The 27,230-nt window shown below is 41.0% G+C and overlaps 2 protein-coding genes and 1 long non-coding RNA gene across 3 annotated transcripts; 2 read left to right on the top strand and 1 right to left on the bottom strand.

The window, feature by feature from the left end:
* Positions 1–4,696: 4,696 nt before the first annotated feature.
* Positions 4,697–27,230, top strand: LOC135430238 (probable G-protein coupled receptor CG31760). Its single transcript, XM_064684816.1, is given in 12 exon segments — positions 4,697–5,164; positions 6,822–7,008; positions 12,983–13,172; positions 14,577–14,973; positions 15,025–15,323; positions 15,389–15,542; positions 21,982–22,091; positions 22,183–22,327; positions 23,070–23,278; positions 24,341–24,590; positions 24,651–24,838; positions 25,453–27,230. Coding segments are annotated over 12 exon segments (3,339 nt in total). The 5' UTR covers positions 4,697–4,723; the 3' UTR covers positions 26,222–27,230.
* On the bottom strand, positions 5,964–7,466 carry LOC135430239 (uncharacterized). Its single transcript, XR_010436580.1, has 3 exons — positions 7,356–7,466; positions 6,761–7,051; positions 5,964–6,188 (listed from the first exon to the last, which is right to left on the bottom strand). It is a non-coding gene; the product is annotated as an uncharacterized LOC135430239 (long non-coding RNA).
* ZnT33D (Zinc transporter 33D) lies at positions 16,550–21,112 on the top strand. The gene has a single exon (XM_064684794.1). It carries the CDS (start codon positions 16,612–16,614, stop codon positions 21,019–21,021), a length of 4,410 nt encoding a protein of 1,469 aa, XP_064540864.1. The 5' UTR covers positions 16,550–16,611; the 3' UTR covers positions 21,022–21,112.

Here is a 27,230-nt window from a genome sequence, read left to right as displayed (position 1 = left end):
CTTGAGTACATATATATATAGTATATATGCGAGGAGTGCTTGCGGTTGCTTGTAAAACTTTATGACTGAATTCGATGGTGCGTTGCATTCCGTGCAACCGGAATAACAGATTCAAGCGATTCGACTCGAATATACCTGCACCAAGCACTTCAATTTAGCTGAAAATGCAACTTAAGATCTTAGAGACATTCGATTAAAGATCGATAACATTCAGCTAGTTGCAGGAATGCCACAAATATATTTCATTTTCTTGTAAATTTTAATTATTAAGTTTAACTAATAATGCATTTTTGGTGTGAGGAATTTATGTTTAGCTCAGCCCAAAAAATAGATTGGAAAATGCAATTTTATATCTGAACAACATTCCATTTAAAATCGATAACAATCAGATAGTTGCAGGAATTTCGTTGTAAGTTTTAATTATAAAGTTTAAATAATAATGCATTTTTTGTGGGAGGAATTTATATTTAGCTCAGCCCAAAAAATAGATTGCATTGTCAAAAAATGCAATTTAATATCTGAGCAACATTCCATTAAAGATCGATAATATTCGCACAATCGCTGTAATTATGAAGCTTAAATAATAATGCATTTTTGGTAGCACGAGTTTATGTTTTCCATATTAATTAAATAATTATTAAATAATTAAATTTAAAAACTTTCTTCAAACAAGCTTTAACCAAGCATCATTTTAATTTGAGCTTAAAAATTCGTCTTCTTTTATACAAATATACAAAAAAAATGGATAATTCCCATACAATATACAAGTCCCATACTTCCTGTACTTCTAGACGGCAACGGGTAGAGCAAACTGTGCGAATTTTATGGCTTGTAAATTTCAATGTCTTTGACAAAGAGCAAAAAAAAAACAAAAAAAACACAAAAAAGCAACCAAAATGTGTTCGGTCCTGTCAACATAAAGTCGACAACAACAAAAATGAAGTAAAAACACTTTCTTGGTAGTTTCGGGCACTTCAGCCAGTAAAAAAATAAACTAGAAAGTACTATGAAAGTGCAAACAAATGGAGAAAGTTACAACAACAACAACAACAAAATAAAACATAAAATGAGCAACCAAATTTGTGCTGTTTGCTCTTTCATTTGACTTTTTGAGCGGTCCTCACTCATTTTAACAGCAAGGCAAAAAAAAACAAAACACAACTGACTGCCACGCCCACTGACAAACCAAAGGCGCTCGGCGACCAGTTGGATGCAAATTAATCCGCGCTTTGGCCATTTGAAATGCACGCCCACACGGCCACGCCCCGCTTGACTTAAAAGGGGCAAAAAAAAAAAAAACGCGCTCACTTTTGCATACACTTAGCCGGTGTTTAGCCCACGGCCACAGTGCCACACAATTGTATACACACACCCACCACATAATATATTTCAGTTTTTTGCGCAAATTGAAAAAGTTGAATAAAACTAGCTGTGATTATTCATCCTGTTCTTTTCACTCTCTCCTTCTTCTTTTTTTTGGTATATAGTTTTAGGGGTTTTTGTGTTGTGCACTCGAAATTGCTGCATTTAATTAGCTTGCCACGGATTGTGCATGCAAATAGATTTTTATTTCATATTGTTTTTAGTTTTTTAGCAGGTTTCGTGCAAAATAGATGTGCAATATTATGCTAGGGACCGGTATACCAATCATTATTGTTCTGTCGAATTTGTTTGGTCAGATTTTAATTAAGTTTGACTTCTCCTAATTTAATTATTATATTAATGGAACTATAACTTTAGCTTGTCTGCTTATATATAGATAACATATATATAGATAGCATATACTATATAGATAACATATATATAGATAACATATAAATAGATAACAGCCTGTTCAAATGTTCTTATCATCTCCTTTCAAGTTTATGTTGCTAAATCATTTAGATAATCATATTTATTAAAATAGTTAAAGCTAGTTCGGAGATAATCGATTATGAAGCCAGAAATTAACCAAATCTAAACGATAAGCCTGCCTTTACCTAAGCCACTTCGAATAGCGAAAGTTCTTTTTTAAAATTAAATAATTAACTGCGAATATTTGAAATTTAAACTTAATATACTTTGCTAAAAGCCAACTACATCTTTAAAACATGGCTTAGTATTAAAAGCAACAATGTCTCATAATTGAACTTCCTTCAGATAATCCCCCCAAGAAGCCAATACCTTTCGCTTTAATATAAACAATTACGTATCTACAATATTTACGAAATTTATTGCAAAATAAAGCCACAGTATCTGTAGTACGCATCTAAATAAGTAGTTCGAATAATGATGCTTGAACGCGTGCCAGTTAATCTTTTTAAGTAATTTCCCACGCGCCACAAAAAAAGCCCATAAAATGCCCAGCGCAGAGGACATTTAACGGAAATGCAATCAATAAACTATGAACATTAAATATTATGAGTAGCCGAGCATTGCGCACAAAATGGCGGGCAATCATTTGCCCAGTGCTTTACAAATGGCAGCCATTTTGAAAAGTACTGCAAATAAAAAAGTGTGTGTGCGAAAAACTTTCGAGTCCGAAGCCTGGCAAAAAAAAAAAAACAAAACACAAACTTTCGACCACTTTCGCCAGCTAAGTTTTACGACTGTCGAGCAAAATTTGTGTGCCGTGCAAACAAAGTAAAAGCGAAAACAGAAAACGTTGCTTTCATTTGAATGGAAATTCGCCTCCAACTCCGCCCACTCAATCCTCAATCCTTTTGCCTGCAACGGAAAATCCAGCAGCACTACGTCACAGTTTAGTCGTCATTTTACTGCTCAACTTCTGCTAATGCAAAAGATATGTAACATAAGTATTTTTCATCTGCATGTTATTCTTTTTTACATACCCTGTTAGCATACACGAACATAGGATATGTTGAATTTTGCGTTAATTTTGTAACAGTCTTTAACTTTTCTCAATCTTTCGCAGATACTCTTACTGATCTTAAGTTTATTTCTCTATTCTTAATATTTACAATTTATTTTAAAGATAAAGTACAGATTTCTGGTACTCGAACCTCTTAGCATATCATATCTGTATGTCAAAAGATCGCAAAGTAAACACTTTTTTTTTTTATTTCAACTTAGCTTAAGATTATTTCTCTTTTTTTTAATATCTACAATTTATTTTCAAGATAAAGTTAAGATTTTAGGTACTCTTATCTTCAAAATCGAAAGTTAAGCAAAGCTGAGAAAACAAACTGTGGTCATCCCTCCATATGTTAGCACAGGGTATCTGTTTTTGCCTTCCATTTGATATTTACATTTCGTTCGCATTCATGAGAGACTCATAAACATTTGTGGATGAGGGAATTGGGGGGGTAGAGAGCAAGTCGTATGCAAGTGTTTCCGCTTGTTCCGTATTTTTGTTGCTTTTGTATATATTTACGAGCTGCTTTTTGCTGTTGCTGGTTGACGTGCCTTCCACCTGTGAGCACACACGCACACGCACACACGCACACAAGCACACACACACCGTCAACACACACACTTAAAGCTGAGGTCTGGCTTTATTGCTGCTGACTTGCCTTTTTGTCTCTAACTTTCGGAAATGGACAGAAAATAAATATTTTAACAATTTATTTATGTATTTGCTTAATCATTTTTGGGTGCTGACTCGATAAGTGAGCATTTGTTTTGGGTGATATATAAATAATGTTCCAAAGAGGAAAGAAATAGATATATAGGTATAGTATTTTATAAAAAGTGTTTACAATAGAAATATATAGAAAGTCATAATAATATTTTAAGCTTTAATAATAAATTATAATTGTAAACAACATTTTTCATGTCTATGTGGCTGATACAAGTAAAATCAATAAATCTTTATAAAAAAAATATCTCAACGCTTTTTACTCATCTCTACCCACAGTTAAAAAGTTGCCCATTTACCAACACTTAAATACCTGTCAGGATATTGTAATATGCTGAAAGTGAAAAATAATAATTCTAAAAAACATTTTTCACTTCTAAAGAAAACATAACGCTTTTCTACACACAGTTTAAATACAAAATTGGATCATTTACCAACACTTAAATACCCGTCAGAATACTGTAATTTTCTGAACATGAAAAATATTGATTATAAAACATTTTGCACTTTTATGTGGCTGATGCAAATATATTTTAAAAATCTTGCAAGAAATCCCAATACTTTTTCCTCTAATCTACCCACGGCTTAAATAAGAAGTTGCGCATTTACCAACACTTATACAGCTGTCAGGATATTGAAATTTGCTGAAAGTCAAAAATAAGAATTATAGGAAGCATGTTTCCTTTCCACGTGGCTAACACGAATATATCTTAAAAATCCTTTAAAGAAAATCCTTTAAATGAAAAGGTTGCCCATTTGGCAACAATTAAATGCCTTTCAGGATATTGTAATTTGCTGAAAGTGTTTAAAAGAACGCTTAACACAGGTCTGTAATTACAGTGGGCTCTCATAGAAACGAAAATGCGAGGCGACAAGAGACAATTCATTTAACTAATTAAATATACATTCAGCTGGCATGTTGTTTGCGCCAGCTTCTGGCGAGGAACTGCGAGAACCTGCAGCTACCAGGGCGACAATTAAGGCAACGTTTTCTTTTCATTTTCTTATTGTTTTGTGTAAAAGTAAAAGCTTACGAAATACATATTAAAAGAGCATTATAACGTATATCTAATCACACGCTCTCTGCCTCTCTCTCTCTCTCTCTCTGTCTCTTTCTAGCTGCACAGTGGCAAATGCAAAACAACAATGAAATGCATGCTCAATGCAGAAAAGTGGCGCCAGAAGTGGCAAACGCTGCCAGCAGGAGTCGGCGGCAATTGTCAGCGACAGCAGCAGCAGCAACAACAACAACAACATCAACAAGTTGCTGGCATTCGTGTAAGGGCGACAAAACAATTGCCGCTGTGGTTATTGATGCTGATGCTGCTGCTGGCAGTTGAGCAGGCAAATTCAACAACAGCGGCAACAACTTCAACAGCAACAGCAGCAACACACCCAACGGGCACAGCGAATGCGCCAGCAACAGCAACAACAACAACAACAACAACAGCAGCAGCAGCAGCAGCAATCGCTTCGGCAGCGGCAACATCCTCCTCAATGGCCAGCTCCTGGTTAGGAGCAACTGCAGCCCAAGGCAATCCATTTAAGAACCTTCTGCGAATCGGCGATGGCAACATCGTCACGCGTGTAAGTAGCGGGACGGTGGGGTGGTTGGGTGGTGGGGTGGTTGGGTTGTTTGCTGCCTTAAGTATAATTCATCATCATAAGCTGCAATTAGCGCCAAGTGCAATTGTTATAATTGCGGCGACTGCAGCTGCGATTAACGCCTACTACGACAACTAATTGTATGTGTACATCACTTGGCCGAATATTAGTTTTTTTTTTAACATTTCATTTATTTATTGTCTTAAGACAATAAATAAATTTAGTTAGCTATAATTAAGATTAAGAGCAACAGAAAGTTTCCAGTTAAACATACTTTTATATTTTACTTATTTTGCATGTTAGGTTGAAGTTGCACTTATTTAATTTATCTATCCGGGAGGTCGAGAATACTTCTTCTTTTAATATTAAGTGAACTTAGTTAGCACTAAATACTGCACCCCTCCCTCTCCCCTCACCAAGCTCAAATTTCGCCTAACTAGCTGAAGAGCCTGCGGTAGTCGGGAAAATCGTTTAGAAATTTCTCTTGACTTTGCAGCTTGAGTTAAACGGAAATCTAATCTGCTCAATCGATGAGCACCGCTTTTAAACAGTTTAGAGCTGAGGATAAGAAAAAATGAAAGGCCACTTAATTAATTTGCACGCAGATAGTAGTCGTAGAGGTCTCTAGGAACTCGCAACTTTCAGAAATTCGATCTAATTGCGATTCTTTATTTTATTCTTTATAAGAAAAAGTGATTTGGACTTCTAGATTTGGTTTAATGTATTTAAATGATAATCATAATGAAATCTTTCAAAAATAATTAAATATTGCCAAAAATACTTTTGATATTTCGTTTCATGATTCGAACCAATTAAAATCCGCTTTTTCACTCTTGGCTCATTTTTTTCAATTGCTGCCTCGATTAAAGTATTAATTTAAGAAGAATGAAACTTAAAGTCTAGGAGAATTCAGGAGGAGCAGCCAAACCTCTTATTCCATAAATTCGCTAATATTTTAAGCACAGCAAATGTTCCAAGTTAAGCGACTTGTTTTAAGATACAATATCTGCAAGAAATAGATTCGATAATTATGATTAGATAAGAATGGAAAAGGAAAATAAGCTTTAAATGAAAATTAATTAAAGTAATTAGTTTTATGCCAACTTAACTAATGTCCGCCACGGGGGCTAAGCAATTCAATTTTAATTTTCTTTCTCAAGCACTTAAGAGATCATCATGCAAAACAAAGCAATTGAGAACAAAACAGAATAAAACAATAAGATGTCCGGCCACACACACACACACACACACACAAACACAGACTTTTGGGCCGCTTTAACAATTTGATGGTAACAATGAGCAGCAAAACAATTTAAAGCCAGCCGCTTTTGGGCAGTGTAGAACAAAGCGCGGCCAATAACTCAATTTTCCACTCAAACGATGAAAAGCCGAGGCTGGCGTGAGGCGTGGGCAAAAGGCTGGCCAAAGCTGTTGCCCGGCGGCAGCTTTTGGCCATGAATGTATTTAGCCAAAAATGTATTTTTAATGCGTTTGTCAACATGTTGACCAAGCAAATGATTTGGGTACGCCGTTCGGCCAGGTGGGGCCTGTTGGTCCCTTTTGGGCATTTATAAATACCCGTAATGAATAGAGTTTACGCTTTCTTTTCTTTTTTTTGTCTCCCTCGATTTCCACGCAGACGGCCATTGAGCAATCGCTGGTGACAATACACGACATCGCCACCGAAAATCTGGGTACACTGTGCATCTCCACGCTTTATCGACCGCTCCAGGTGCCCATCAACTCGGAGCGGTTCGAGAGCAGCAGACAAAAGGCCGATTTGGCGGCATCGATACTCCAGGAAGTGGGCATCATACGACATGGCGGTGAGTATCGTTTAATCACAGCAATTACCCAAAATACATGCACCTGAAAAAAACAGATACATTAGCTATACTTATTGATGTATATGTCACGCGTCAAGGCTTCGGTTTGGGCTATTGTCTGATAAATATATATTGATTTATATAGGCTAGCTAATTTTTGGTAAGTAGCGTGCCGAGAAATTGGGACGCCGACAATTAAATGGTCGGCAACAACAACTACATTTAATTATCTAGGGACATAGCTTAGTTTCCTTAATGTTCATGTCAAAATTTAACATATTGTCAAATATAAGTTTCATAGGAATCTTAACAATTGACAAGCGCATGTTACAATATATATCACTTACATAACTTCCTGTCAAATTTAACTGTTTGTCAATAATCATCAATTTGATAATTTGATATTTATTCAAATATGCACTGAATATATTCAAATACAGCTTTAATACAGTTCAATTCTCATTGCATTCGTTTAAGTGCCAAATTCTCTTTTAAAATTAATTTAAGATGTTTCAGTGAAGAGCGCTTTAAATTCTGCTCATTTTTACCCTCAGACAAGGGACGGAAAAAACAAGCTTCCCTTGACTGATTTTAAAGTTAAATAATGTATCACAAGCAAGTTAACTATTTATGAAAAAAAATAAAGGCAAAACATATGTGTAAGCCCTCTGTATGACACTCATAAATTTCAAGCAGCATTATTTAAACCCAACGCCTTTCTTTGCGCTTCTCAATCCAAGCATTTAAGGTCGCCAGGCAATTGATATCCTTTGAGTGCCAGCAGTTGGGGGTCTTCAGCTTAAAAAATTGGCTTAAATTTATTCGATTTGCAAGAAGCTTTTCCCTCGAATAATTTATGCGAGACATCCAAATTTCAAGGACCCAGCAGATAGAGCAGCAGTTGATGATGTTACAATGGCGGCGGATGGTGCCAAATTCTATACAAAATTTACATATGTATGTGTGCGTGTATATACATATAACCTGTCCTGTTGCTTGCCGGCACAGCAACAACAATAACAACAACAGAAATGACAGCAAATTTGCTTTCACTTTATGCGATTTTTGCTGACACGTCGCACCTTTTCAGAGCTGACATGGAGTGGCGGCTGTACATCGGGGTCGGGGCTCCGTGAATGCGGGAGGAGCATCACATCGGTGTGCGCACAAATCAAGCGCTTGTCCAGGACACAAAGGCAACTGGTGTGCCCCAGCACTCAACAAGCAGTTGCTGTTCCTCTTCCTCCTTCCCCCTGTTATTATCCTGCGACCGAACCGAACCGACTCTGTGTGCGATGAGTTCATTGTGCGTCTGTTGTCCTTGACTGCGCAGCTATATACATACATACAGATAGATAGATATACATATATATGTAGTATATATATATGTATTCATGTATGTACATACTGATAGCTCTGACCGCCTATTGTCAAGGCAGCTGCTGCTGCTGCTGCTGCTTCCCTTGACTGGGACCCGGCCGCGGATGGGGGTAGCGCATCGGGCGTGTTCCTCGCTTTTGGCGTGACAGCGCGCTGCGTCTGCCTTTGGGGCTGACAACGACGCACTTGTGGCGCATCAAACGTCCTGCCAGCGCCTGTGCCCTCGCCCTCGCCCTTGCCTTTGCCTTCGTCCTTTGCCTTACACAACACGCATGCAGCTGGCGCTTGCTGCCAACCTACCCTTAGTTGCCTTTTATTGTCGCGCACATAATGGTATTTTTATGCCCTCTTAAAGGGTATTTTCATTTTATCATTCAATGTGTAACCCATTTACAAAATCTAATTAATATCGGAATACTATATTATATAGCTTGAAATTTTGAGCTTTAAATTCTCCTCGCATATCTACAAGCCCGCAGGCCACATGTTTTAAAAGTGTATTTAATCTTCGGCTAGCCGTTCTTGTTCTGTTTAATTTGAAGTTGTGTTGTGCCCTTTTTGCATTCATCTCTGATTTAAGCAACGCTTTTATGTGTCCCATCAACTTTTACACGATAAACAAGCAAATGGACAGTGTGCTCTGATTTCTGTTCTGATTCAGTTAAGAGAATTTCAGGCAAATAACAAGCATACGCATCGTTGTACAGCGACATATCAAACTCAAAGCTGATTTGATAACAGAAGTGTTTTTATTACACATGAATATTTGTACAATAGTTGCACTTTATTGACAATAATATCTATGGAAATATATCACGTGCAACGTTGTTTACATATTCATTTATTATCTGCAATCATTCTGTTACAAAAAAAATAAATAAATATGCAAACTGTGGTAAAGGGGAAGCCAGTTTAATCCAATTGTTACCAAATATTTTGGTATTTATTTATATGAAAAAATGGCATGAAAAAAGCCCTAAATGAAAAAACAGAAATCAAAGACTTTAATTGAATTTAGTTTTAACTATACAAAGTATGCGCACAATCGCAACCAATAAAATCTGAATGCGAGCTACTTTTTTTATTCCAAAAAAAACTAGAAAAAATATAAAGTAGCAAGCTTTAAAATATATGATAGCTTGCATAAATGTTTGGGTTAAAAACAAGCATAGCACAGATATGCGATACGAAACGAGTCTGAGATACAAAAACTCAATTCCTTAATAATTTTTTCTTTTTTAAGATTTGCGATATAGTAGTCCGATTTTAATATGATCTGCGCCCTATATAACAAAACTTGTAATTATTTAATATAACGTAATGTTAAATATCTCAAAATATAACATAAAAGTTTTCATACAATGATAAATAAAAAAGGCTTCCTTCAATTAATTGTAATGGAAGTAATCCAATATTAGTATTTTAATATATATATTAGTTCCTCGTAACTGCCGAATTTAGTAAACATATCATCTAGTTTCTATGCTAGCTGTATTACTCTAATTATCCCAATCAATCGAATCAAACAAGTCTGCTGCCTGCGGCAAATAAAGTTCTATGTCACTTTTCATCGGAAAAGCTTTCTTTCGGCTAACCAATATAAATTTCACTTTGTAGCCCACATTGTGCTCTACACAGTGTGTGAGATGTCTACAAAGGAAATAAAAGGGCATCTTTTAATTAATTTATAGTATTATGAACTGTGGTCTCTAGAGAAACCAATTTGAAATTTGTGCATTTTGCTGACCTCAACCCGTAGCAAAATACTCTCATTTCACACAAGCCACAGTAAGAAATAAATTGCAGAGCACACAAAATGTTTTCAGCTCAAAAACCAAAGCGAGCAGCTTTTGTGTTCCATTAAAAAAATGCCATTTAAATGGTTTTCGGGCAAACCGAATCTCTGATTAATTTAATTACTAAGAAGAGAACAAAGACAAGAAAAGTCGCACACAATCACACGCACCTGGACAAAAATACACAGCAAAAATCTTGTGGGTGTGTTCGAGTTGAATAATTGTCAATTTTACATAGAGCTAAGCAAAACTTTTGTGCCAAAAACAAATTGGACACAATTGTGCATGTTTATGTCTGACACCTACACACACACACAAAGCACTTGCAACACTTGGCAGCAGGCACACACACTCACACACGCACACTCCACTCTCTTCGGTGGCCATAAATTCTGAAGCTAAAGATTGATGATGCGAACCGAGTGCAAGAAATCGCACGCAGATGATGAATGACAAACATGGCTATAACACAAACGGCTACAGCTAGAACAGAGTGTGCCTGTGTGTGTGTGTGGCTGTGTGTGTGTTGTGTTAGGTGAGCGTCTAAGCCGGTTGACAGGCATTGGCTAATGTTGTTTACCATAAGGTTACCCTGCCACAATTTCAGGCTGCCTGCCACATTCGCAGCCGTCGCAAATGTTTGAACTTGTGGCAACACTTTGACGCAACTTGGCATCAGGAACGTTCTGTTTATGGGCACGACTACGTCCGCCCACACGGCTGTCCATAGCTCTCACTTGCAACGCCCGCACAAGAAACTTGCCACATTTGCCGCCGCTGCTGCTGCGTATTTGCTTTATGGGCCAGCAACAAAGCAGCAACAACTCCAAAGTAGCAGTGGCAAAGCATTATACATACTAATCAAAATATATAAAGAAGGACAATCTGCCAAGAGTCGCAGCCAAAAGACCCTTCAATAAAGAAAACTATCCGCAAAGGCAATATAACACTAAGGAAATGGATCTTAAGACTTAAGATTTGTAGAATAACTTTGATTATTCTCCAACGCTTGCATTTAAATTCTTTTAAAAATATTCCAAATTAATTCAACTGTTGGAAGTTTCTTTAACAAACTCGTATTTCTCAACCAGACCTAAATTATTTCCTTTCTCAGACTCTCTTAGTTTATACTCTGCGAAATCAACGCTACATTAAAGTAGTAATAGCCGCGCTGTAAGAGTATGTTTAAGAAATGGGGCACGCAGCGAAAGTGCCACGGAAGTTGCGCTAATCGAATTTAAATAAGTTTACTTTGTAAACAGTTTTTGCTTTTGTTTCCGCTCGCTTCGCAGCGCTCGGAACAAGTCAAACAGAAATGCGGCTGCCCAGGCAAGTGCGGCAGAAAAAATATTAACTTTTGACAACCACCACCCCCCGTTCCTCCCTTCCACCCACTTACAAACGACCCTGCACACTAAGCAAGCTGGTCAGAGGGGCTGCGGGTGCGGGCGGGTGCGGGAGGGTGCGTGGATGCGGGCGCTGTGCACCCGTCGCGCATATTAATCATTGCTGCCAGAGCTGCCGACATTTTTTATACCAAGGGCAGTTTCAGTGTTTCTTTTAATGGGCTTTTTCCATAGCACAAAACTATTTCAAGGTCAACATCGCGATGATAGTTGAGCCTAAATTAAATGTGCCAACAAATTTTTAATTTCCGCAATTAAACACTCGGTCAATTTTGTATGCACAACAAACAGGCTTTAAATTGATTACATGTTTATATACTATGTGTAATGTAGATAAAATTAAACTTACTTGCAATGACAGCTACTATTTTTATTAAATACGTAAAATGTCGTGTATATTATTTGCTCATGAATTATGCAAAAACACACAATGTAAGCATGCTCGCTGACAGCTCAACACATTTGCTGATTAAACATTTAAAATATTTGCATGCTTTTATTAAAAACATGTCAATGAATTCAACATTTTTATTCTTTTCTTTAATTTTACGCATGCAATTTGCAATAACAATAAAATTCGTTTTTCAACTTGCCAACGTTTTTTCCGATCTTGGATTGTGCAAAAAATAATCGCTACTCGCAAAACTCAACACTTAATGGAATGAGTAGCTACAGTTTTCGCCGCTGCAGCTGCAAAACTCAACACATTTCGCCGCTGCGGCGAATTGCATTAAATTAGCCGCAAAATCGAAGTCGCGTTACAAAATTCTTGCAATTGTAGACTTATTAAAAATTTAGCTTAAATATTGGGACAAACAAAAATTGGCCAGATAATTAAGATAACCAGCCGAATTAGCTGCCCGTTAGTTGTGTTTCTCTGTAAAGTCAAGGCAAATAGTATTCCAATTGGGAAAAAGTAATCAATGTCCTTCCAGCGGTGCACGGCGAAAAACGCAAATGGCGCAAAATGTCTTGCACTGAGTCAGCGAAAGCGAATTGCGCAACGCTTATCAGCAAAAATGCAGGCATTGCGAAAGGGGTAAGGGGAAAAGTTAATTATTCAATAATGCATTGGCATGCAACCAAATTGAAAATTGAAAAAGCCAAAACGTTTATCGCAGCTGAATAAAGAAATAATTCAAATGTCAACGTTTATTAAACCAATTAATCGCCGTAAGTGAAATTTTAATGAGTATGTCTGCTGTCCGTCTGTTTATTCGACTATGTCTGGTTGAACGTTTCCATGTTTCCGCATTTAATTTTCACATTTCCGTAGCAGATTTTAAATTATTTTCATTTCACTTGCGCGCTGACCCACATTCAGGTCTTGCACACAAACACACGCACACACACATTCACATTCACATTTAATTTGCCAACATATTTTTATAGGACTCTCGGATGCGCTGGCCAAGGGCTTGCTCACGGATGAATACATAAATGGTGCACGCATTTTAGCTTTGAACCTAACCAACGGCGCGGTACAGTCCTACGTCTGGTGGGTGAAGAGCGGACACGATACGCAGCGCTACGAGGAGGAGGGCCTGCAAATTGGCAAAAAGCCTGCACACAGTTATCCCTGGTAAGTGGGAAGCACCTTAATTATTGCCCTTCTCCCATGTATACCCTGTACGCATCGACCTTGGCTATAATAAATGGGTATCGCCAAGCCGGGCGAGTGTATATAACAGTCTCTCCATTGGTAAAGAGCTGAAGACCTTAAGTTTCCCTAGAGGATAGAGGGTATCAGCTAGTCAATAGAGGTAGAGGATATCAACTAGTCAATCGGTCTCGGTATGAATCAATCAATCAAAAGGTATCGCCAGGCTGGGTGAGTGTATATAACAGGCATCGTCTGTCTGTCCATTGATAAAGAGCTAGAGAGCTCAAGTTTCCCTAGAGTGTAGAGGGTATCAGCTAGTCAATCGGTCTCGGTATGAATCAATCAATCAGAGGGTATCTCCAAGCCTGATGAGTGTATATAACAGGCGTCATCTGTCTCTCCATTTGTAAAGAGCTGAAGACCTCAAGTTTCCCTAGAGTGTAGAGGGTATCAGCTAGTCAATCGGTCTCGGTATGAATCAATCAATCAAAGGGTATCGCCAGGCTGGGCGAGTGTATATAACAGGCATCGTCTGTCTGTCCATTGATAAAGAGCTAGAGAGCTCAAGTTTCCTTAGAGTGTAGAGGGTATCAGCTAGTCATTCGGTCTCGGTATGAATCAATCAATCAGAGGGTATCTCCAAGCCTGATGAGTGTATATAACAGGCGTCATCTGTCTCTCCATTTGTAAAGAGCTGAAGACCTCAAGTTTCCCTAGAGTGTAGAGGGTATCAGCTAGTCAATCGGTCTCGGTATGAATCAATCAATCAAAGGGTATCGCCAGGCTGGGCGAGTGTATATAACAGGCATCGTCTGTCTGTCCATTGATAAAGAGCTAGAGAGCTCAAGTTTCCTTAGAGTGTAGAGGGTATCAGCTAGTCATTCGGTCTCGGTATGAATCAATCAATCAGAGGGTATCTCCAAGCCTGATGAGTGTATATAACAGGCGTCATCTGTCTCTCCATTTGTAAAGAGCTGAAGACCTCAAGTTTCCCTAGAGTGTAGAGGGTATCAGCTAGTCAATAGAGATAGAGGGTATCAACTAGTCAATCGGTCTCGGTATGAATCAATCAATCGCCAGGCTGGGCGAGTGTATATAACAGGCATCGTCTGTCTGTCCATTAATAAAGAGCTAGAGAGCTCAAGTTTCCCTAGAGTGTAGAGGGTATCAGCTAGTCAATCGGTCTCGGTATGAATCAATCAATCAGAGGGTATCTCCAAGCCTGATGAGTGTATATAACAGGCGTCATCTGTCTCTCCATTTGTAAAGAGCTGAAGACCTCAAGTTTCCCTAGAGTGTAGAGGGTATCAGCTAGTCAATAGAGATAGAGGGTATCAGCTAGTCAATCATTCTCGCCTAACTGCAATTTGCGAATTTTGACAGGTTTGAGGATGAGAGCAGCACACCGACATTGCGCAGCCCGAAATTTGCGCCGAGTCCACCGAATAACTACTACAAGGGCTGGTGGACCTACCCGTACTTCTCGTGCGCGCTGAGCAAGTGGCTCGTCTCGTACAGCATTGCGATACCGCCGAGTGGACGGCATGGGCTGCGCGGCTTCATCAGCGTGGACATCGATGTGACCTCGCTGCGGGTCAACCAGTGCGATGCGCTGCCCTATCGCTTCGGCAGCCAGCAACAGTTGCTGATGCGGCAAAGGCAGCCGGCGCGGCGGGCGACGGCAGCAGCAGCTGCGATGGCGAGTGCCAATGATGTGGACACCATAAATGATTTGCAGGCATTTCACAGCTCTCACAAATGCCATCGCGCCTCCATGGTGGTAAGTCTGACTGTCGGAGCTCCGATTTAATTAATTGACATTTGATTGCAGTGCGACTATCGCCAGCCGAGCGCGGAGGCGCCGACAATAAGCAGCGGGAAAATATTGGCGGCCATGTCCGGCAGCAGCTGGTCACGTGGCGCCTATCAATGCCTGTGCAAGCGCGGCTTTTATTCGCTGCGGCATCCGGATGGCTTCAATGGCACCATCATGGAGATTGCCTGGCAGGAGCATCAGGACAATATAAGCAATTACTATACGGATGTATTCAAGTGTTTGCCTTGCGCACCCGGCTGTGACACCTGCACCGGCCCCGAGCCCTGCCTGGCCAACTATCATTGGCCATTCAGGTGAGTTGATCCTAATCTAGAGTATCTATAGATATATAAAATGTATTTAATCTGGATACACACAGAATATCCCTGCTGACCATTTCGATTGGCTGCGCCTGCGGCACCTTTGTGCTACTGTGCTATCTGTTCCGACATCGGCGGGTCAAAGTCTTCAAGGTGGCCAGTCCCATATTCCTGATGATCACGCTCATCGGCTGTGCCATTATGTATCTGGAGGTGAGTTGTTAACCCATTTTGAGAGTGAGAGCGCCTTTCACTCAGCCGGCTACTTAACCCATTAAATGCCGTGCAACACACAAAGGCCATTACGAATGAATGAGACGACAATGGCAGCTGCTGCTAATGTGACAAAAGGTCTCATTTACAATTGACCCACATGTAAGAGCCCGTCCCGAGACCAGGGCATGCTCCACCTGTGGCAAACGCAACATAAAACTCCTTTTTATGGACTTTTAAATGCGGCTTTTAGGAACTTGCCTACGCGGCGGCATTTGAGCTTTTGATATTATGCTTGTAACTGCAAAGGGTTAATGAAATTGTGGCTAACTGAAAAAAATATGTTTACTTAGATTTGCTTTTAAACTGTTAAACTTATGTGGCTGAAATGTTAAAATAACAGCGTGTCTACTATTTAACATATAGTAGCAGCAGGGCTTATAGTATAGTTAACATATGTTAATAGGCTGCTTAACATAGCGCATCAATTGAAATGACAGCCTAATATTTTCTCACTGCCACTTAACAGCGACTGTTATTTAAAGTATAACAGAACGCGAAAAGAACAGCTTAAAGCTAACATAGTTTACAAATGTTAAGCACAGCGCGACATTATACGAAACATTACGCGAAAATACGTTTAAACTATGAATCCAATGTGCAATATTATTTTAAAAATATTTTGGAATATTTTCTATAAATATTCGCTCTCATATTATAAAAGTGTCATCTATTCTGTTTGCACGCAGGGTATACAAACATTTGCTAAATATTCATAAGTTCTCCTCGCATTGTTTACAATTATGCTGTCAACATTAGCCAAACGACAATGGAAGCCCCACCGGACACATAAATGCCGTGAGAACAATGGCCAACTTAGGAGTAACACCAAGCGACAAGCACAACAAATGGGTTAAGAGGTTGTTTCGAGGAAGGTTGGGCGGGTTGGGAGCGTTGCTTGTTATGGCAGCCTTGGGAGCTTCAAAGCGTATCGTATACTAATAAATGTAACTGATTTTCTAATCAGAGTTTGTTTGAGTGTAAAATAACGGAGCATAAAATCTGTAGCATGAGCGACAACAAACGAACAACGGAGCGTGGCGGAAATTTACCCCATCCCAGCGAGAGCGAGAATGAGAGCGAGGATGAGGAAGCCATGCAGGCCGCACTACGAGAAATGGTTAAGATACCAGATATTGAGCCGCGGCAGACTCGAACGAGCCAACGTGAGGAGCCACGGCATATTGTAAGCCTGATGGATAATCTTAAGAAGAACGCATCGCCAGAAACGCAAGATAAGTGGGTCAAGACAGTGTCCGATGTGGGAATCGAATCGGCAGCCTCGGGGCTAACTGGCGACAAAGACGTTAAGGCATTGCGTAAGATCAGGCAGAAGACACAGGACGACAAGCCAAAGCAATCAGAGAAGGTGAGGGGAGCCCCTGAGGACACTCCAAAGCAGTCGGAAACCTGGGGAGATAGGCTCAAGAAAAAAGGAGCCGAAGGAACTGCCAAGCGATCAGAAACTTGGGCGGATAAAGTCAAGAAGAGCAGCACCGAGCTAGCCTCGACAAATATTCACAAAAAGAAGGACACCGAGGTAGCACCCAAGCAGTCCGAGACTTGGGCTGATAAGCTTAAGAAACGAACCCCGGAAGTACCCAAGCAATTCGAGACTTGGGGAGAAAAGCTGAAGAAAAAGGCGAGCGAAGCAACACCGAAGCAGAATGACACCTGGGCCGATAGGCTCAAAGCGTCGGATACCAGCAATAATGTGATGCATCCAGCTTATGTTCAGATTACTTCTCTCGCGGAGCTGCCGGAGCAGTTGACGGCAGAAGAGCAGCAAAGATTGCAGCGCATTGAAGCTGCCTCCAAGCCCAAATCCTATTTACAAGCCAAGGCACAGAACGCAACAAAGTCCAAGATCAGTGCGCCAGCCGAATTGGAGGCAGTCAAATCCGTGCCAGCAGACCAGCCAGCTGAGCAGGCACGACAATCGGGCTCCATAAACATTCTGACGGTGCCAATTCGACGGGCTCTGAACTACGAGCCGAGCAATGGACAACCGGCCAGTGAAGACATGATAACGCCACGGCCACAGGAGAAGACAAGTAATTTTAATAATATACCTCAATTTGGTCGGGATAAACGGGACTCGAATGGATCAGTTGCTGAGAGTTCAGCTGGTCAGCAGGATCCCGCTAATCCCAAGGATAACAAGACATCGGCCGCTTTTTTTGCTAATTTGCCTTCGTTGAGTAGAGCTAGACCAGCGAAAAACGAAGCTGCGTCGACTGCGGAGGCAATGAACCCCAATTTGGCTCAAGAGTCTGCGACTAACTTTACCAATTCAGACGCGGCCCAAGATTCAGTGGCCTCCTTAATAGAGAAGGCATCCGCTACATTTCAAAGCCATATAACTTTATTCGGACGAGCTGTTAATGCTGTTAATGAAGCCCGAGCAGCATCTGCTGAGCCCGCAGCCAACAGTTCAGATACTCCTGGAGAAGCTGCCGATGATACAACAGCTCCACAGACTGCACCATCAGGCTTTCTCGGCAGTTTGCCATTTTTCGGACGAGCTAGACCAGCCCCGAACGCAAGCCCAGCGCCCGAGGAAACAGCAGACCCAATGAAGATCCCCATCAAAGAATCGCCAACGGATTTTGATACGGAACTTCCACTGCCTGAACCAATCCCAACTGCGACTCCAGCGTCTGCAGAGGTAGTAGCCAGCAGTTCAGCTATTTTCACGAATTTTCCGCTGCCTGGACGAGCTAGACCCGCGCCCACTGAGGCGTCCACAACTTTTACAAACGTAGTCGGCAGCTCCACTAATCTGGATGAGTCAGCGACTGCAAAGACAGCTGAATCTGTTGCTCCAACGTCTGGAACAGGAGAGCAGTCGCTGGATGGCCTTTTAACAAATCTTCCACGGATTGGTCGACCTAGACCTGCCACAAATGAAGCAACAGCATCGCCCAATCAGGAGGGTAATGTGCCCGAAGAAACAGCTCCGTTAGCTAATCCAGCAGCTGCCACCGAAAAAACTCCAGTGGAGCCAACAGCAACTTTCTTTTCGCGTTTTCCACACTTTGGACGAGCTAGACCCGTGCCAAGTGAAAAACCGGCGACAACCAGAGCAGAGCCAGCCGAGATTCAGGCAACAGCTGCAGCAACAGGTGATCAGGTAATTTCTATGGATGCAATTGCTCCTAATCTACGCCTGGAGGCGACAGCTGATGATGAGATGACTCCGACTACAAGTGTGCCCAAATTAATTACCGGAAACCAGACTCAGCAGAGCGAGGACATGGCAGAAGATATCCAAGCAGTTGGTGCATCAAGATCAGCTCTGCCAATTGGGGATAACATCAGCTCGAGCTTTGTGCGTGCCCGTGCGCCCAAAGAGGCTGGCGCTGCGCTTCGTCAGGTGGTAACCGCTAGCCAGGTGACACCTATGCCATATGGCGCTGGCAAGACTTCGGTCCGTCCAGGCTTTACGCCTGCTACAACTATGCCGCCAGCCGAGGAACAGGGTGCGGATAGCGCAAGAGCTGAAATCGCCGATTTGCCCGACAAGCATTCCTTGACGGCCAACTTGTTGCGTTACCTATTTCCGGTTTCACGCGATGCCGTGACTGAGCCCCGCCTGACCAAAGACGTCGTGCATCCCTTGACGGAGAACAGTCGCATGCCGAGCGAGGTGATCGTTGTGGACAAGGACAAGGACATGGACAAGGCCAAGGAGGAGGAGAAGAAGAAGCGGGCCAGCCAACTGGAGCGCTCGGAATCGATGCGCACCCTGACCATAATCGGACGCCACTCGCACATAAGGACCACGTATCGGGATCATTGCCACTACGAGCGGCACGAGGGCGTGGACAAGCGGGCCAGGCGCAAGCTGATCGTGGCCAGCATCCTGTGCCTGTTCTTTATGATATGCGAGATCGTTGGCGGCATACTCTCCCGCAGCTTGGCCATAGCCACAGATGCCGCTCATCTCTTGACCGATCTGGCGGGCTTCCTCATTTCGCTGTTCGCCCTGTATCTGAGCGGCCGCCCCTCGACGCAGCGCTTGAACTTTGGCTGGTATCGTGCCGAGGTGATTGGCGCCATGCTCTCCGTCTACGTCATCTGGGTAATTACGGGCATACTTGTCTGGCTGGCCGTGGATCGGCTGATCACGGGCCAGCACGATGTGGACGCCACCATAATGCTGGCTACCTCCGCCTTGGCGATTGTTGTCAATTTCATTATGGCCATCCAATTGGGCCTTGGGCATACGCATACGTCCGCCCAGGCCAATCGCGAGCCGCGGCTTCACTCGCATATCTCCCAACCGACGGCCATTGAGGGCACCAGCAAGAGCCAACATCTGATCCCAGCCTCGATATCCACGCAATGCACGGACCTTCATGGTGAGAACATAAATGTGAGGGCCGCCTTTATCCATGTCGTTGGCGATATAATTCAGAGTTTTGGCGTCTTTGTGGCCGCCATCATTATTTTTTTCAAGCCCGAATGGGCGATTGTCGACTCCATTTGTACGTTTGTGTTCTCGATAATTGTCCTGGTGGTCACGCTGCGCATCCTCAGGGATGTCATGATGGTGCTCATGGAGGCCACGCCCGATTATATGGACTATGGCGAGGTGCAGCGCACATTCCTTAGCATCGAAGGCGTCGAGCATGTCCACAATTTACGCATCTGGGCGCTGAGCATCAGTAAGATAGCGCTCTCCGCCCATTTGGCCATCGCCAAGGATGCCGATCCTCAGCTCATCCTGGAAAAGGCCACCACGCTGATCCACAAGCGTTACCACTTCTTTGAGACCACCATTCAGATCGAGGAGTATACTCCGGGCATGGAGGACTGCAACCAGTGCATGAATCCACTCAGCAGGCCAGCGATAAAGGAAGCACTTGTCGAAGCTACCGCTATGCCCAATGGGAACAGCAAACAGATTGACTTTGAAGATTTAAACAGGAGCAGCAAGCAGAGTGACAATTTAGATTTAAAAAGGAGCAGCAAGCGAAGTGACGATAAAGATTTTAAAAGGAGCAGCAAACAAAGTGATTATGAAGATTTAAAGAGCAGCGCGCAGAGTGACAATGAAAGTGTTAAAAGGAGCAGCAAGCGAAGTGACTATGAAGATTTAAAGAGCACCACGCAGAGTGACAATGAAGATTTAAAAAGGAGCAGCAAGCAGAGTGACAATAAAGACTCTAAGAGGAACAGCAAGCAGAGTGGAACTGAGGATTCAAAGAGGAACAGCAAGAAGAATGGAAATGAGGATGCACAGAGGAACACCAAGCAGACTGGAACTGAAGATTTAAAAGGGAGAAGCAAGCAGAGTGGAAATGCGAATTCAAAAGGGAGCAGCAAGCAGAGTGGAAATGCAGATGTAAACAATGAGGAACCACCAAGCCCGTCGCAGGGAAAAAGAAAAAGTGGAGCTAGATCTTCTACCTAGCAATGGCAAAATTTGTCTTTAAATTCATTTGTACTATATTTAACGATTTAGTGATTTTTTATGATAAAGAAATTTGTAGCTGCAGTTAAAATGGAACTAGTAATAGACTTATTGAGAACTAGTTCAGTTTTGAGTCTAACTAGTTCATTTTGTGAACCACTTTAAAAGACGTATTTAACGATTTAGTGATTTTTTATGATAAAGAAATTTGTAGCTGCAGTTAAAAACGAACCTGTAATAGACTTATTTGAAAGTAGTTCAGTTAAAAGGAACCAGTAATAGACTTATTGAGACCTAGTTCAGTTTCAAGCCAAACTAGTTCGATTTGTGAACCATTTTACTTAATGATTCAGTGATTTTTTATGATAAAGAAATTTTTAGCTGCAGTTAAAAAGGAATCAGATATAGATTTATTTAAACTAGTTCACTTTTGAGCTTTACTGGATCATTTTGTGAACCACTTTAAAAGTCGTAAATGATTTTTTCTGATAAAGAAATTTGTAGCTGCAGTTCAAAAGGATCCAGTAATAGACCTTTTAAGAACTAGTTCCGTTTTGAGCCTAACTGGATCATTTTGTGAACCACTTTAAAAGTCGTATTCATGTCACTACTTGACAATACACAATCCGTGAGTTTGAACCCCGAGAGATAGATTTAAGTTAAAAAAAATTTTTTAATTTCGAACTCAAGTTTCTCTTTGTTCCAATTGCTTCTAAAGAGGAATTCTGTATGGGCAAAAAGTCAGGCCATGTGGGCCTTACCACCCATAAAGCGACCCACCTGTCAACTGCCTTCCGGGCATATCCGCTGTCAACTTAACGGCACTTTGAGTGGCACTTTCAGCAGCTCCCGGTTCCTGTTGTTGCCGCCTACTTAAACACTTTAGTTAAACATTAAATGAATGAAGCCGGATAGTCGTTATATATATCTAAATCAAATCCCTTTTCTGACATTTAACAGATGGTCGCAATTTTTCCTTACCTGGACACCACCTGGTGCATTGCCACCAAGTGGACGCGTCACATGGGCTTCTGCATTACCTACACCTCGCTGCTGATGAAGACCTGGCGGTAAGTCGACCTTACCTGCCTCTATCTCTCTCTCTCTCTTTCTTTATCACTGTTGTGCTCCCTTTCATGTTCTCTTTTTCTTTGCCTTCAGCGTGTCTCTGACATATCGCGTCAAGTCGGCCCATAAGATCAAGCTGAACGATCAGCAGCTTCTGCAGTGGATGGTGCCCATATTGCTCGTAATGCTCATCTATCTGGGCACTTGGACTATTTCGGCCACGCCCTACGCTGAGGTGGTAAGTACAAGAAATCGAAGAATGCTATAATGACAGGATTTTAAAAAGTTTTTTCAAAGTCCTGATTAATTAGATATTCTGTTTTGATACATTTTATAGAAATTACGATGTTTTTAGATACCTATCTTCTGTAATCCTTAGCTTTATCTTTTTGCTTTAATCAAATTTTACAAAAGCTTTTAATCCTTTGGATTAACGTATATATTGGAAAGTTGGAAATTATAACAATTATATAATTTTTTACAAAAATCCTTTTATTTTCATTAACTAAATATGTTCATATTTTCCTCATCTAAATATATTAACTACATATTTCCCAATTTTAATGCCCTTTGTGAACTGAAATTTCCCCTTTTGAAATTTCTATTTAATTATTTGTTTATATACCTTATAATGCATTAAAATCCATTTTATGCGTTAACTTTTATCATTATTTCTGATTTTAATTCTCTATTTTCCTCATCTTACCCTATTAGCTATATTTTCCATATCTCTAAATGCGCTTAATGAACTGAAAATTTCCCTTTTATAATTTCCCTTTTGTTACTTTACTTATACTCCTATTAAGATATTAAAATCCCTTTATTTTAATTCGGTAAATTTTTCTATCATTTCCTTTTTTAACTTTCTAATTGTTTATATTGTTTTCCTGCAGTTTCTGCTCGCTTTTTGCAGTTTCTTTCAGCTCTCCAACAGTTTCTCACCTCTTTTCACTTGCTTTCACCTGTTTTACTCCATACAGATCTACGATCAGCATCATCTTAAGTTCAAGCAATGCTCGTACAATTGGTGGGATCACAGCTTGGCCATTGGCGAGGTCTTCTTTCTGGCCTGGGGCATACGGGTCTGCTACAATGTGCGCAACGCGGAGAGTCTCTACAACGAGGCGCGTCTGATCTCTTATGCCATCTACAACATTGCCATTGTGAACATTGCCATGGTCGCGTTTCAGTAAGTCTTCCACATCTTTGGAATATCTTCAGCCATATTCTCGGATTAAATTGGCTTAAAGAAGTTAGGGCTAAGGCTGGTTGATTATGAACCGAATTTTCAGCCGGATTTGCTGCCAAAAGAGCTGCCGAACCCTTTTTATTTTGATATATGTGATATATGTGAAATATGTGAAAACCTGCTTTCACGAGGCAAATCTTAATCCGAGCTGGGTTTGCTGCCCTGGTTGTTTTCTTGGGTAATCCCTGGGCATCTGCTAGCACATCATGTCCACAATTTCGCGATGCCCGTTTTAATTAAATTCCTTTGCTTTGTGCGCGCGCGCGTTTCCGTTGTAATCCTTTTTGTCGGTCTGCAAGGACATGCTGTCAGGCTCCCCGTCCGTCTTTTCCTCTCTCTCTCTCTCATCCCGCCCGCCTGGTCGACCGTCTGGCTGCCCGTCTTCCTGTCCGTTTGTTTCTTGCTCGCCGCATTTTGTTTACATCGGCATTCCACGGATTTCTTTGCCAAGTTCTGCGTTCATCGCGCGGCTTCCTGCCAACTTCTGCCCGCTGCTGCTTATCAAATTGAAATCCTTTCAAGTGTTTTGATAATTAATGCAATTTGTTGTTAAACTTTCTTTTTCATACAATACTCAACTTGTTGCCGACGTAATTTCAGTTTAATTTTTAGTCGTAGGTCAAGAGAGGTTAGGTTTACGGTTAAGCAACGTTACGATTTGGTTTAAGAGCTAAAACACAAATTAAAACTGTTTGGCCAGACTGATTTACTGACTGTGTTCTGATAAGGGAACACATGGGAAACTCCGCTAGCTGGAATTTAAGATACTTAAATGTTAAATTTTCCTACAAGCCCAATTTCAAAGTTGTTCTTGGCCCGGGCAAAGCCGGGTACTAACTGTCAGTGACTGATAAAATCAAAATGGAATGTTTGAACCTCAAGGTAAAAATTGATGATGCAAATAAGATGTATAATCGGAAATTGACTAAGCCTTAGATTTTTCTACTAACCTTTTGACTTACCTCTGACATTCCTCTAAAATTGAAATTCTCTTGCCCTCAGTGTGATGCTCTTTCCGAATGCTGGGCCCGATTACAAATACATGCTGGGCTTTGTGCGCACCCAGCTATCGACGACGACGACCATTGCCTTGGTCTTTGGTCCGAAAATTGCACGTGTTCTGAAGGGCCAGGGCGATAAATGGGATCAGAAGGCCAAGGTGCGCAGCATAACCGCATCCTTTTCGCTAAACGGCGTTGGCCTGGTGCCCGAAGAGTCGCCCGATCTGTATCAGGAGAACGAGGAACTCAAAGTTAGCGCCAAGCAAATATTAGTTTAAACAATTCCTAATCTTGTACTCACGTTTTTGCAGGAGCAAATCCAGAAGCTGGCACACCAAATCGAGTTCATGAAGACTGTGCACATGCAGATGAATAACCGGCATCTAAAGCCAAAACCTGGTGGCTACTTTACCATCACATCGACCTCATTCCAGGCGCCCTATTCCAAGAACACGGTCTCCACGGCCCAGACACAAACCGGCAAGGACGACTCCAGCGGGTAGGCAACTAATATAAGAAACTGGGACGAAATTTGCCTGGCTTTTTTTTTTGTTTAAATTTAACTTGTTTTGTCCGTGAGGTATTCCGTATCCATTTTCGTTCATTCCTTCAAATATATTTGTGATTAATTTTTTGCTTATCGAATGAAAAACAAAAACTTTTTCTTAATTAAACTAATATAAGAGACTAGGGTGCATTTTGTCTGGCTTTTCTTATGTTATATTTTAAGGATTTCCTCTTCAGCTATTTAAATTTAACTTCTTTTTGTCAGTGAGGTTATCCGTATTCATATTCATTCAAATTACACAAATATATTTGTGATTGATTTTTTGCTTATCGAATGAAAAGCCAAAACTTTTTCATAATTAAACTAATATAAGAGACTAGGTTAAACGTTTTGTCTGGCTTTTCTTATGTTATATTTTAAGGATTACTTATTCAGCCATTTATTTGTAATATCGAATGATATTCTAAAACTTTCGGATTCCCGGGTAAAAGTGACTACCACGATAAACTCTTAAGCATTAATTTCTAATGTCAATCAATCACATTTCTCTTTATAGATTCGCTCATAATTTCAATAAATAATACAATCGTTTTTATTTGTTGTAGGATGGCCGGAAATGCGACGCCTTCGAAATGCAAATCGCCGAAGGGCAAAGTCTGACGCGGTCAACGAAGTGTTAAAGATTGCTCAATAAATGTTGTTGATAAGCATGGCAAGGTCGTAGAGCAGGCAATTGATTTTAGTTTCTACCAAGAAGAACAAGCAGCAGAGCAGCAGCAGGAGAGGGAGCTGGAGCTGGAGGGGGAGGTGGAGGAGCAGGCGGAACTGGGTAACGAGGCCGAATTGCTGCGTCAATTTCATCGGCTCTTTGCGCCGATTGTGAACGACAGCCTGCAGCTGTATTACGAGCTAAATAGCCAACTGGACAAGGAGGATGGGGATGTGCAGCACATACGCATACATCGCACCGTGGCGGAGCTGAACGAGCTGACCAGCAGCGAGGAGGAGGAAACGCTAATCACACAGCTCCATTCGCAGCCGGCGGAGCAACCAGAGCCGCCGGCAACAACGCCCAGCAGCAGCAGCAGCTCCATATCATCCACATCGAGCAGCTGTCTGTATGCCATACACACGCCCCTGCCGGCGCTGGCGGGTCAACGTCTCGGCTCGCCAGCGTCTGTGTCCAGTGAGCCGCAGACCCTAACCGAGCGCGTGCAGGTGCATGCCAACAACAATGAGGAGGAGCTGGAGGAGGTAGAGGATGAGGAGCCCAGCAGCAGTCACAATAACAACAACAACAACACCTCCTGCTCATTGTCCTCCACGCTGACGGATAGCAAAACCTTGGATGGACGCACGCCCATTGTGGTTTAGGCTCTCGATCTGCTTTCTGCTTCACTTTGTGAACAACTGCAACAACAACAGCAACAACAACAACTGCAACAACAACAACAGTAATTCGCTTAATGTTTAAACTAGTCTTAAATAATGTTTGTGTATATGTCTCTGTCTGCCTGTCTGTCTGTCTGTCAAATTGTTTAGCTGGATGCGTTTATGCGTGGCAGAGATTCGTGCCAAGTGTCCGGCAAAGAAAACCCAACGATGCGCTAGTTGTGCAATTTTTATTAATTTTAAATTATTATATATAGTTAATTCCATTTAATTAACAAATTTAAAAACAAAAAGTCTAAGTTTTTATTTTTATTTAATTCTATTTAAATTCTTTTTTTGCTGTCAATCTGCGCGACGCATAATCGCATTCGACTCGCTTCTAATTCCTAAATTAATTGTATTTCTGTTCGGCTTCTTAAACATACATATTTTTGATCATCCATTAACAGAAAAAACAAACATTGAGCAAACTTTTTTCACTTCGTTCGGATTGTGAAGGAATTTGGTGGCATATTTGGGCCTGGAGGCCTTGTAGAACGTCATATGGCAAGGCTCATAGAGCTATGCCCTAGGGCTTAGCCTGATCTTTCTTAATTTCTCTCATGCACCTTAGCTTAAAGTAATTTATTATTTCTACGCACTCGCTCACAGTACTTTGTTGCAATTCGGTTTAGTGGTCTTTAAATTCTAAGCAATTAGTCAAAATTAATTTACTTAACTCAACATAAATCTACTTAAATGCAGTATACATAAAAAAAAACTTAAGGTTAGCAAAAAGAGTCGATTTTAGTGTAATTGGTAAAGGCATAAAAGGTATAATAAAAATAATAAAAATAAAAATGTAACTTTTGAATTTTAGCGTACAATTTTTAAAAATAAAAAAAAAACTGTTAACAGGCGCGCAATTTTTCAGAAATAGTTGGGCATAAAGTCAGAAAAAAATCTTACGACAAATTATACAATTAATTAACAGTTAAGTTAATGTTAAATT

The sequence above is a fragment of the Drosophila montana genome, unplaced genomic scaffold (genome assembly GCF_035044405.1).
Source record: "Drosophila montana isolate Dmon_TW-CO22-7 unplaced genomic scaffold, ASM3504440v1 contig_2_1, whole genome shotgun sequence".
Classification (NCBI taxonomy): Eukaryota; Metazoa; Arthropoda; class Insecta; order Diptera; family Drosophilidae; genus Drosophila; species Drosophila montana.
This window is presented reverse-complemented; position numbering and strand designations above follow the sequence as displayed.

Bases quoted from the DNA above. Each gene is read 5' to 3' on its own strand.
- ZnT33D (XM_064684794.1), top strand. From the start codon at position 16,612: ATGAGCGACAACAAACGAACAACGGAGCGTGGCGGAAATTTACCCCAT.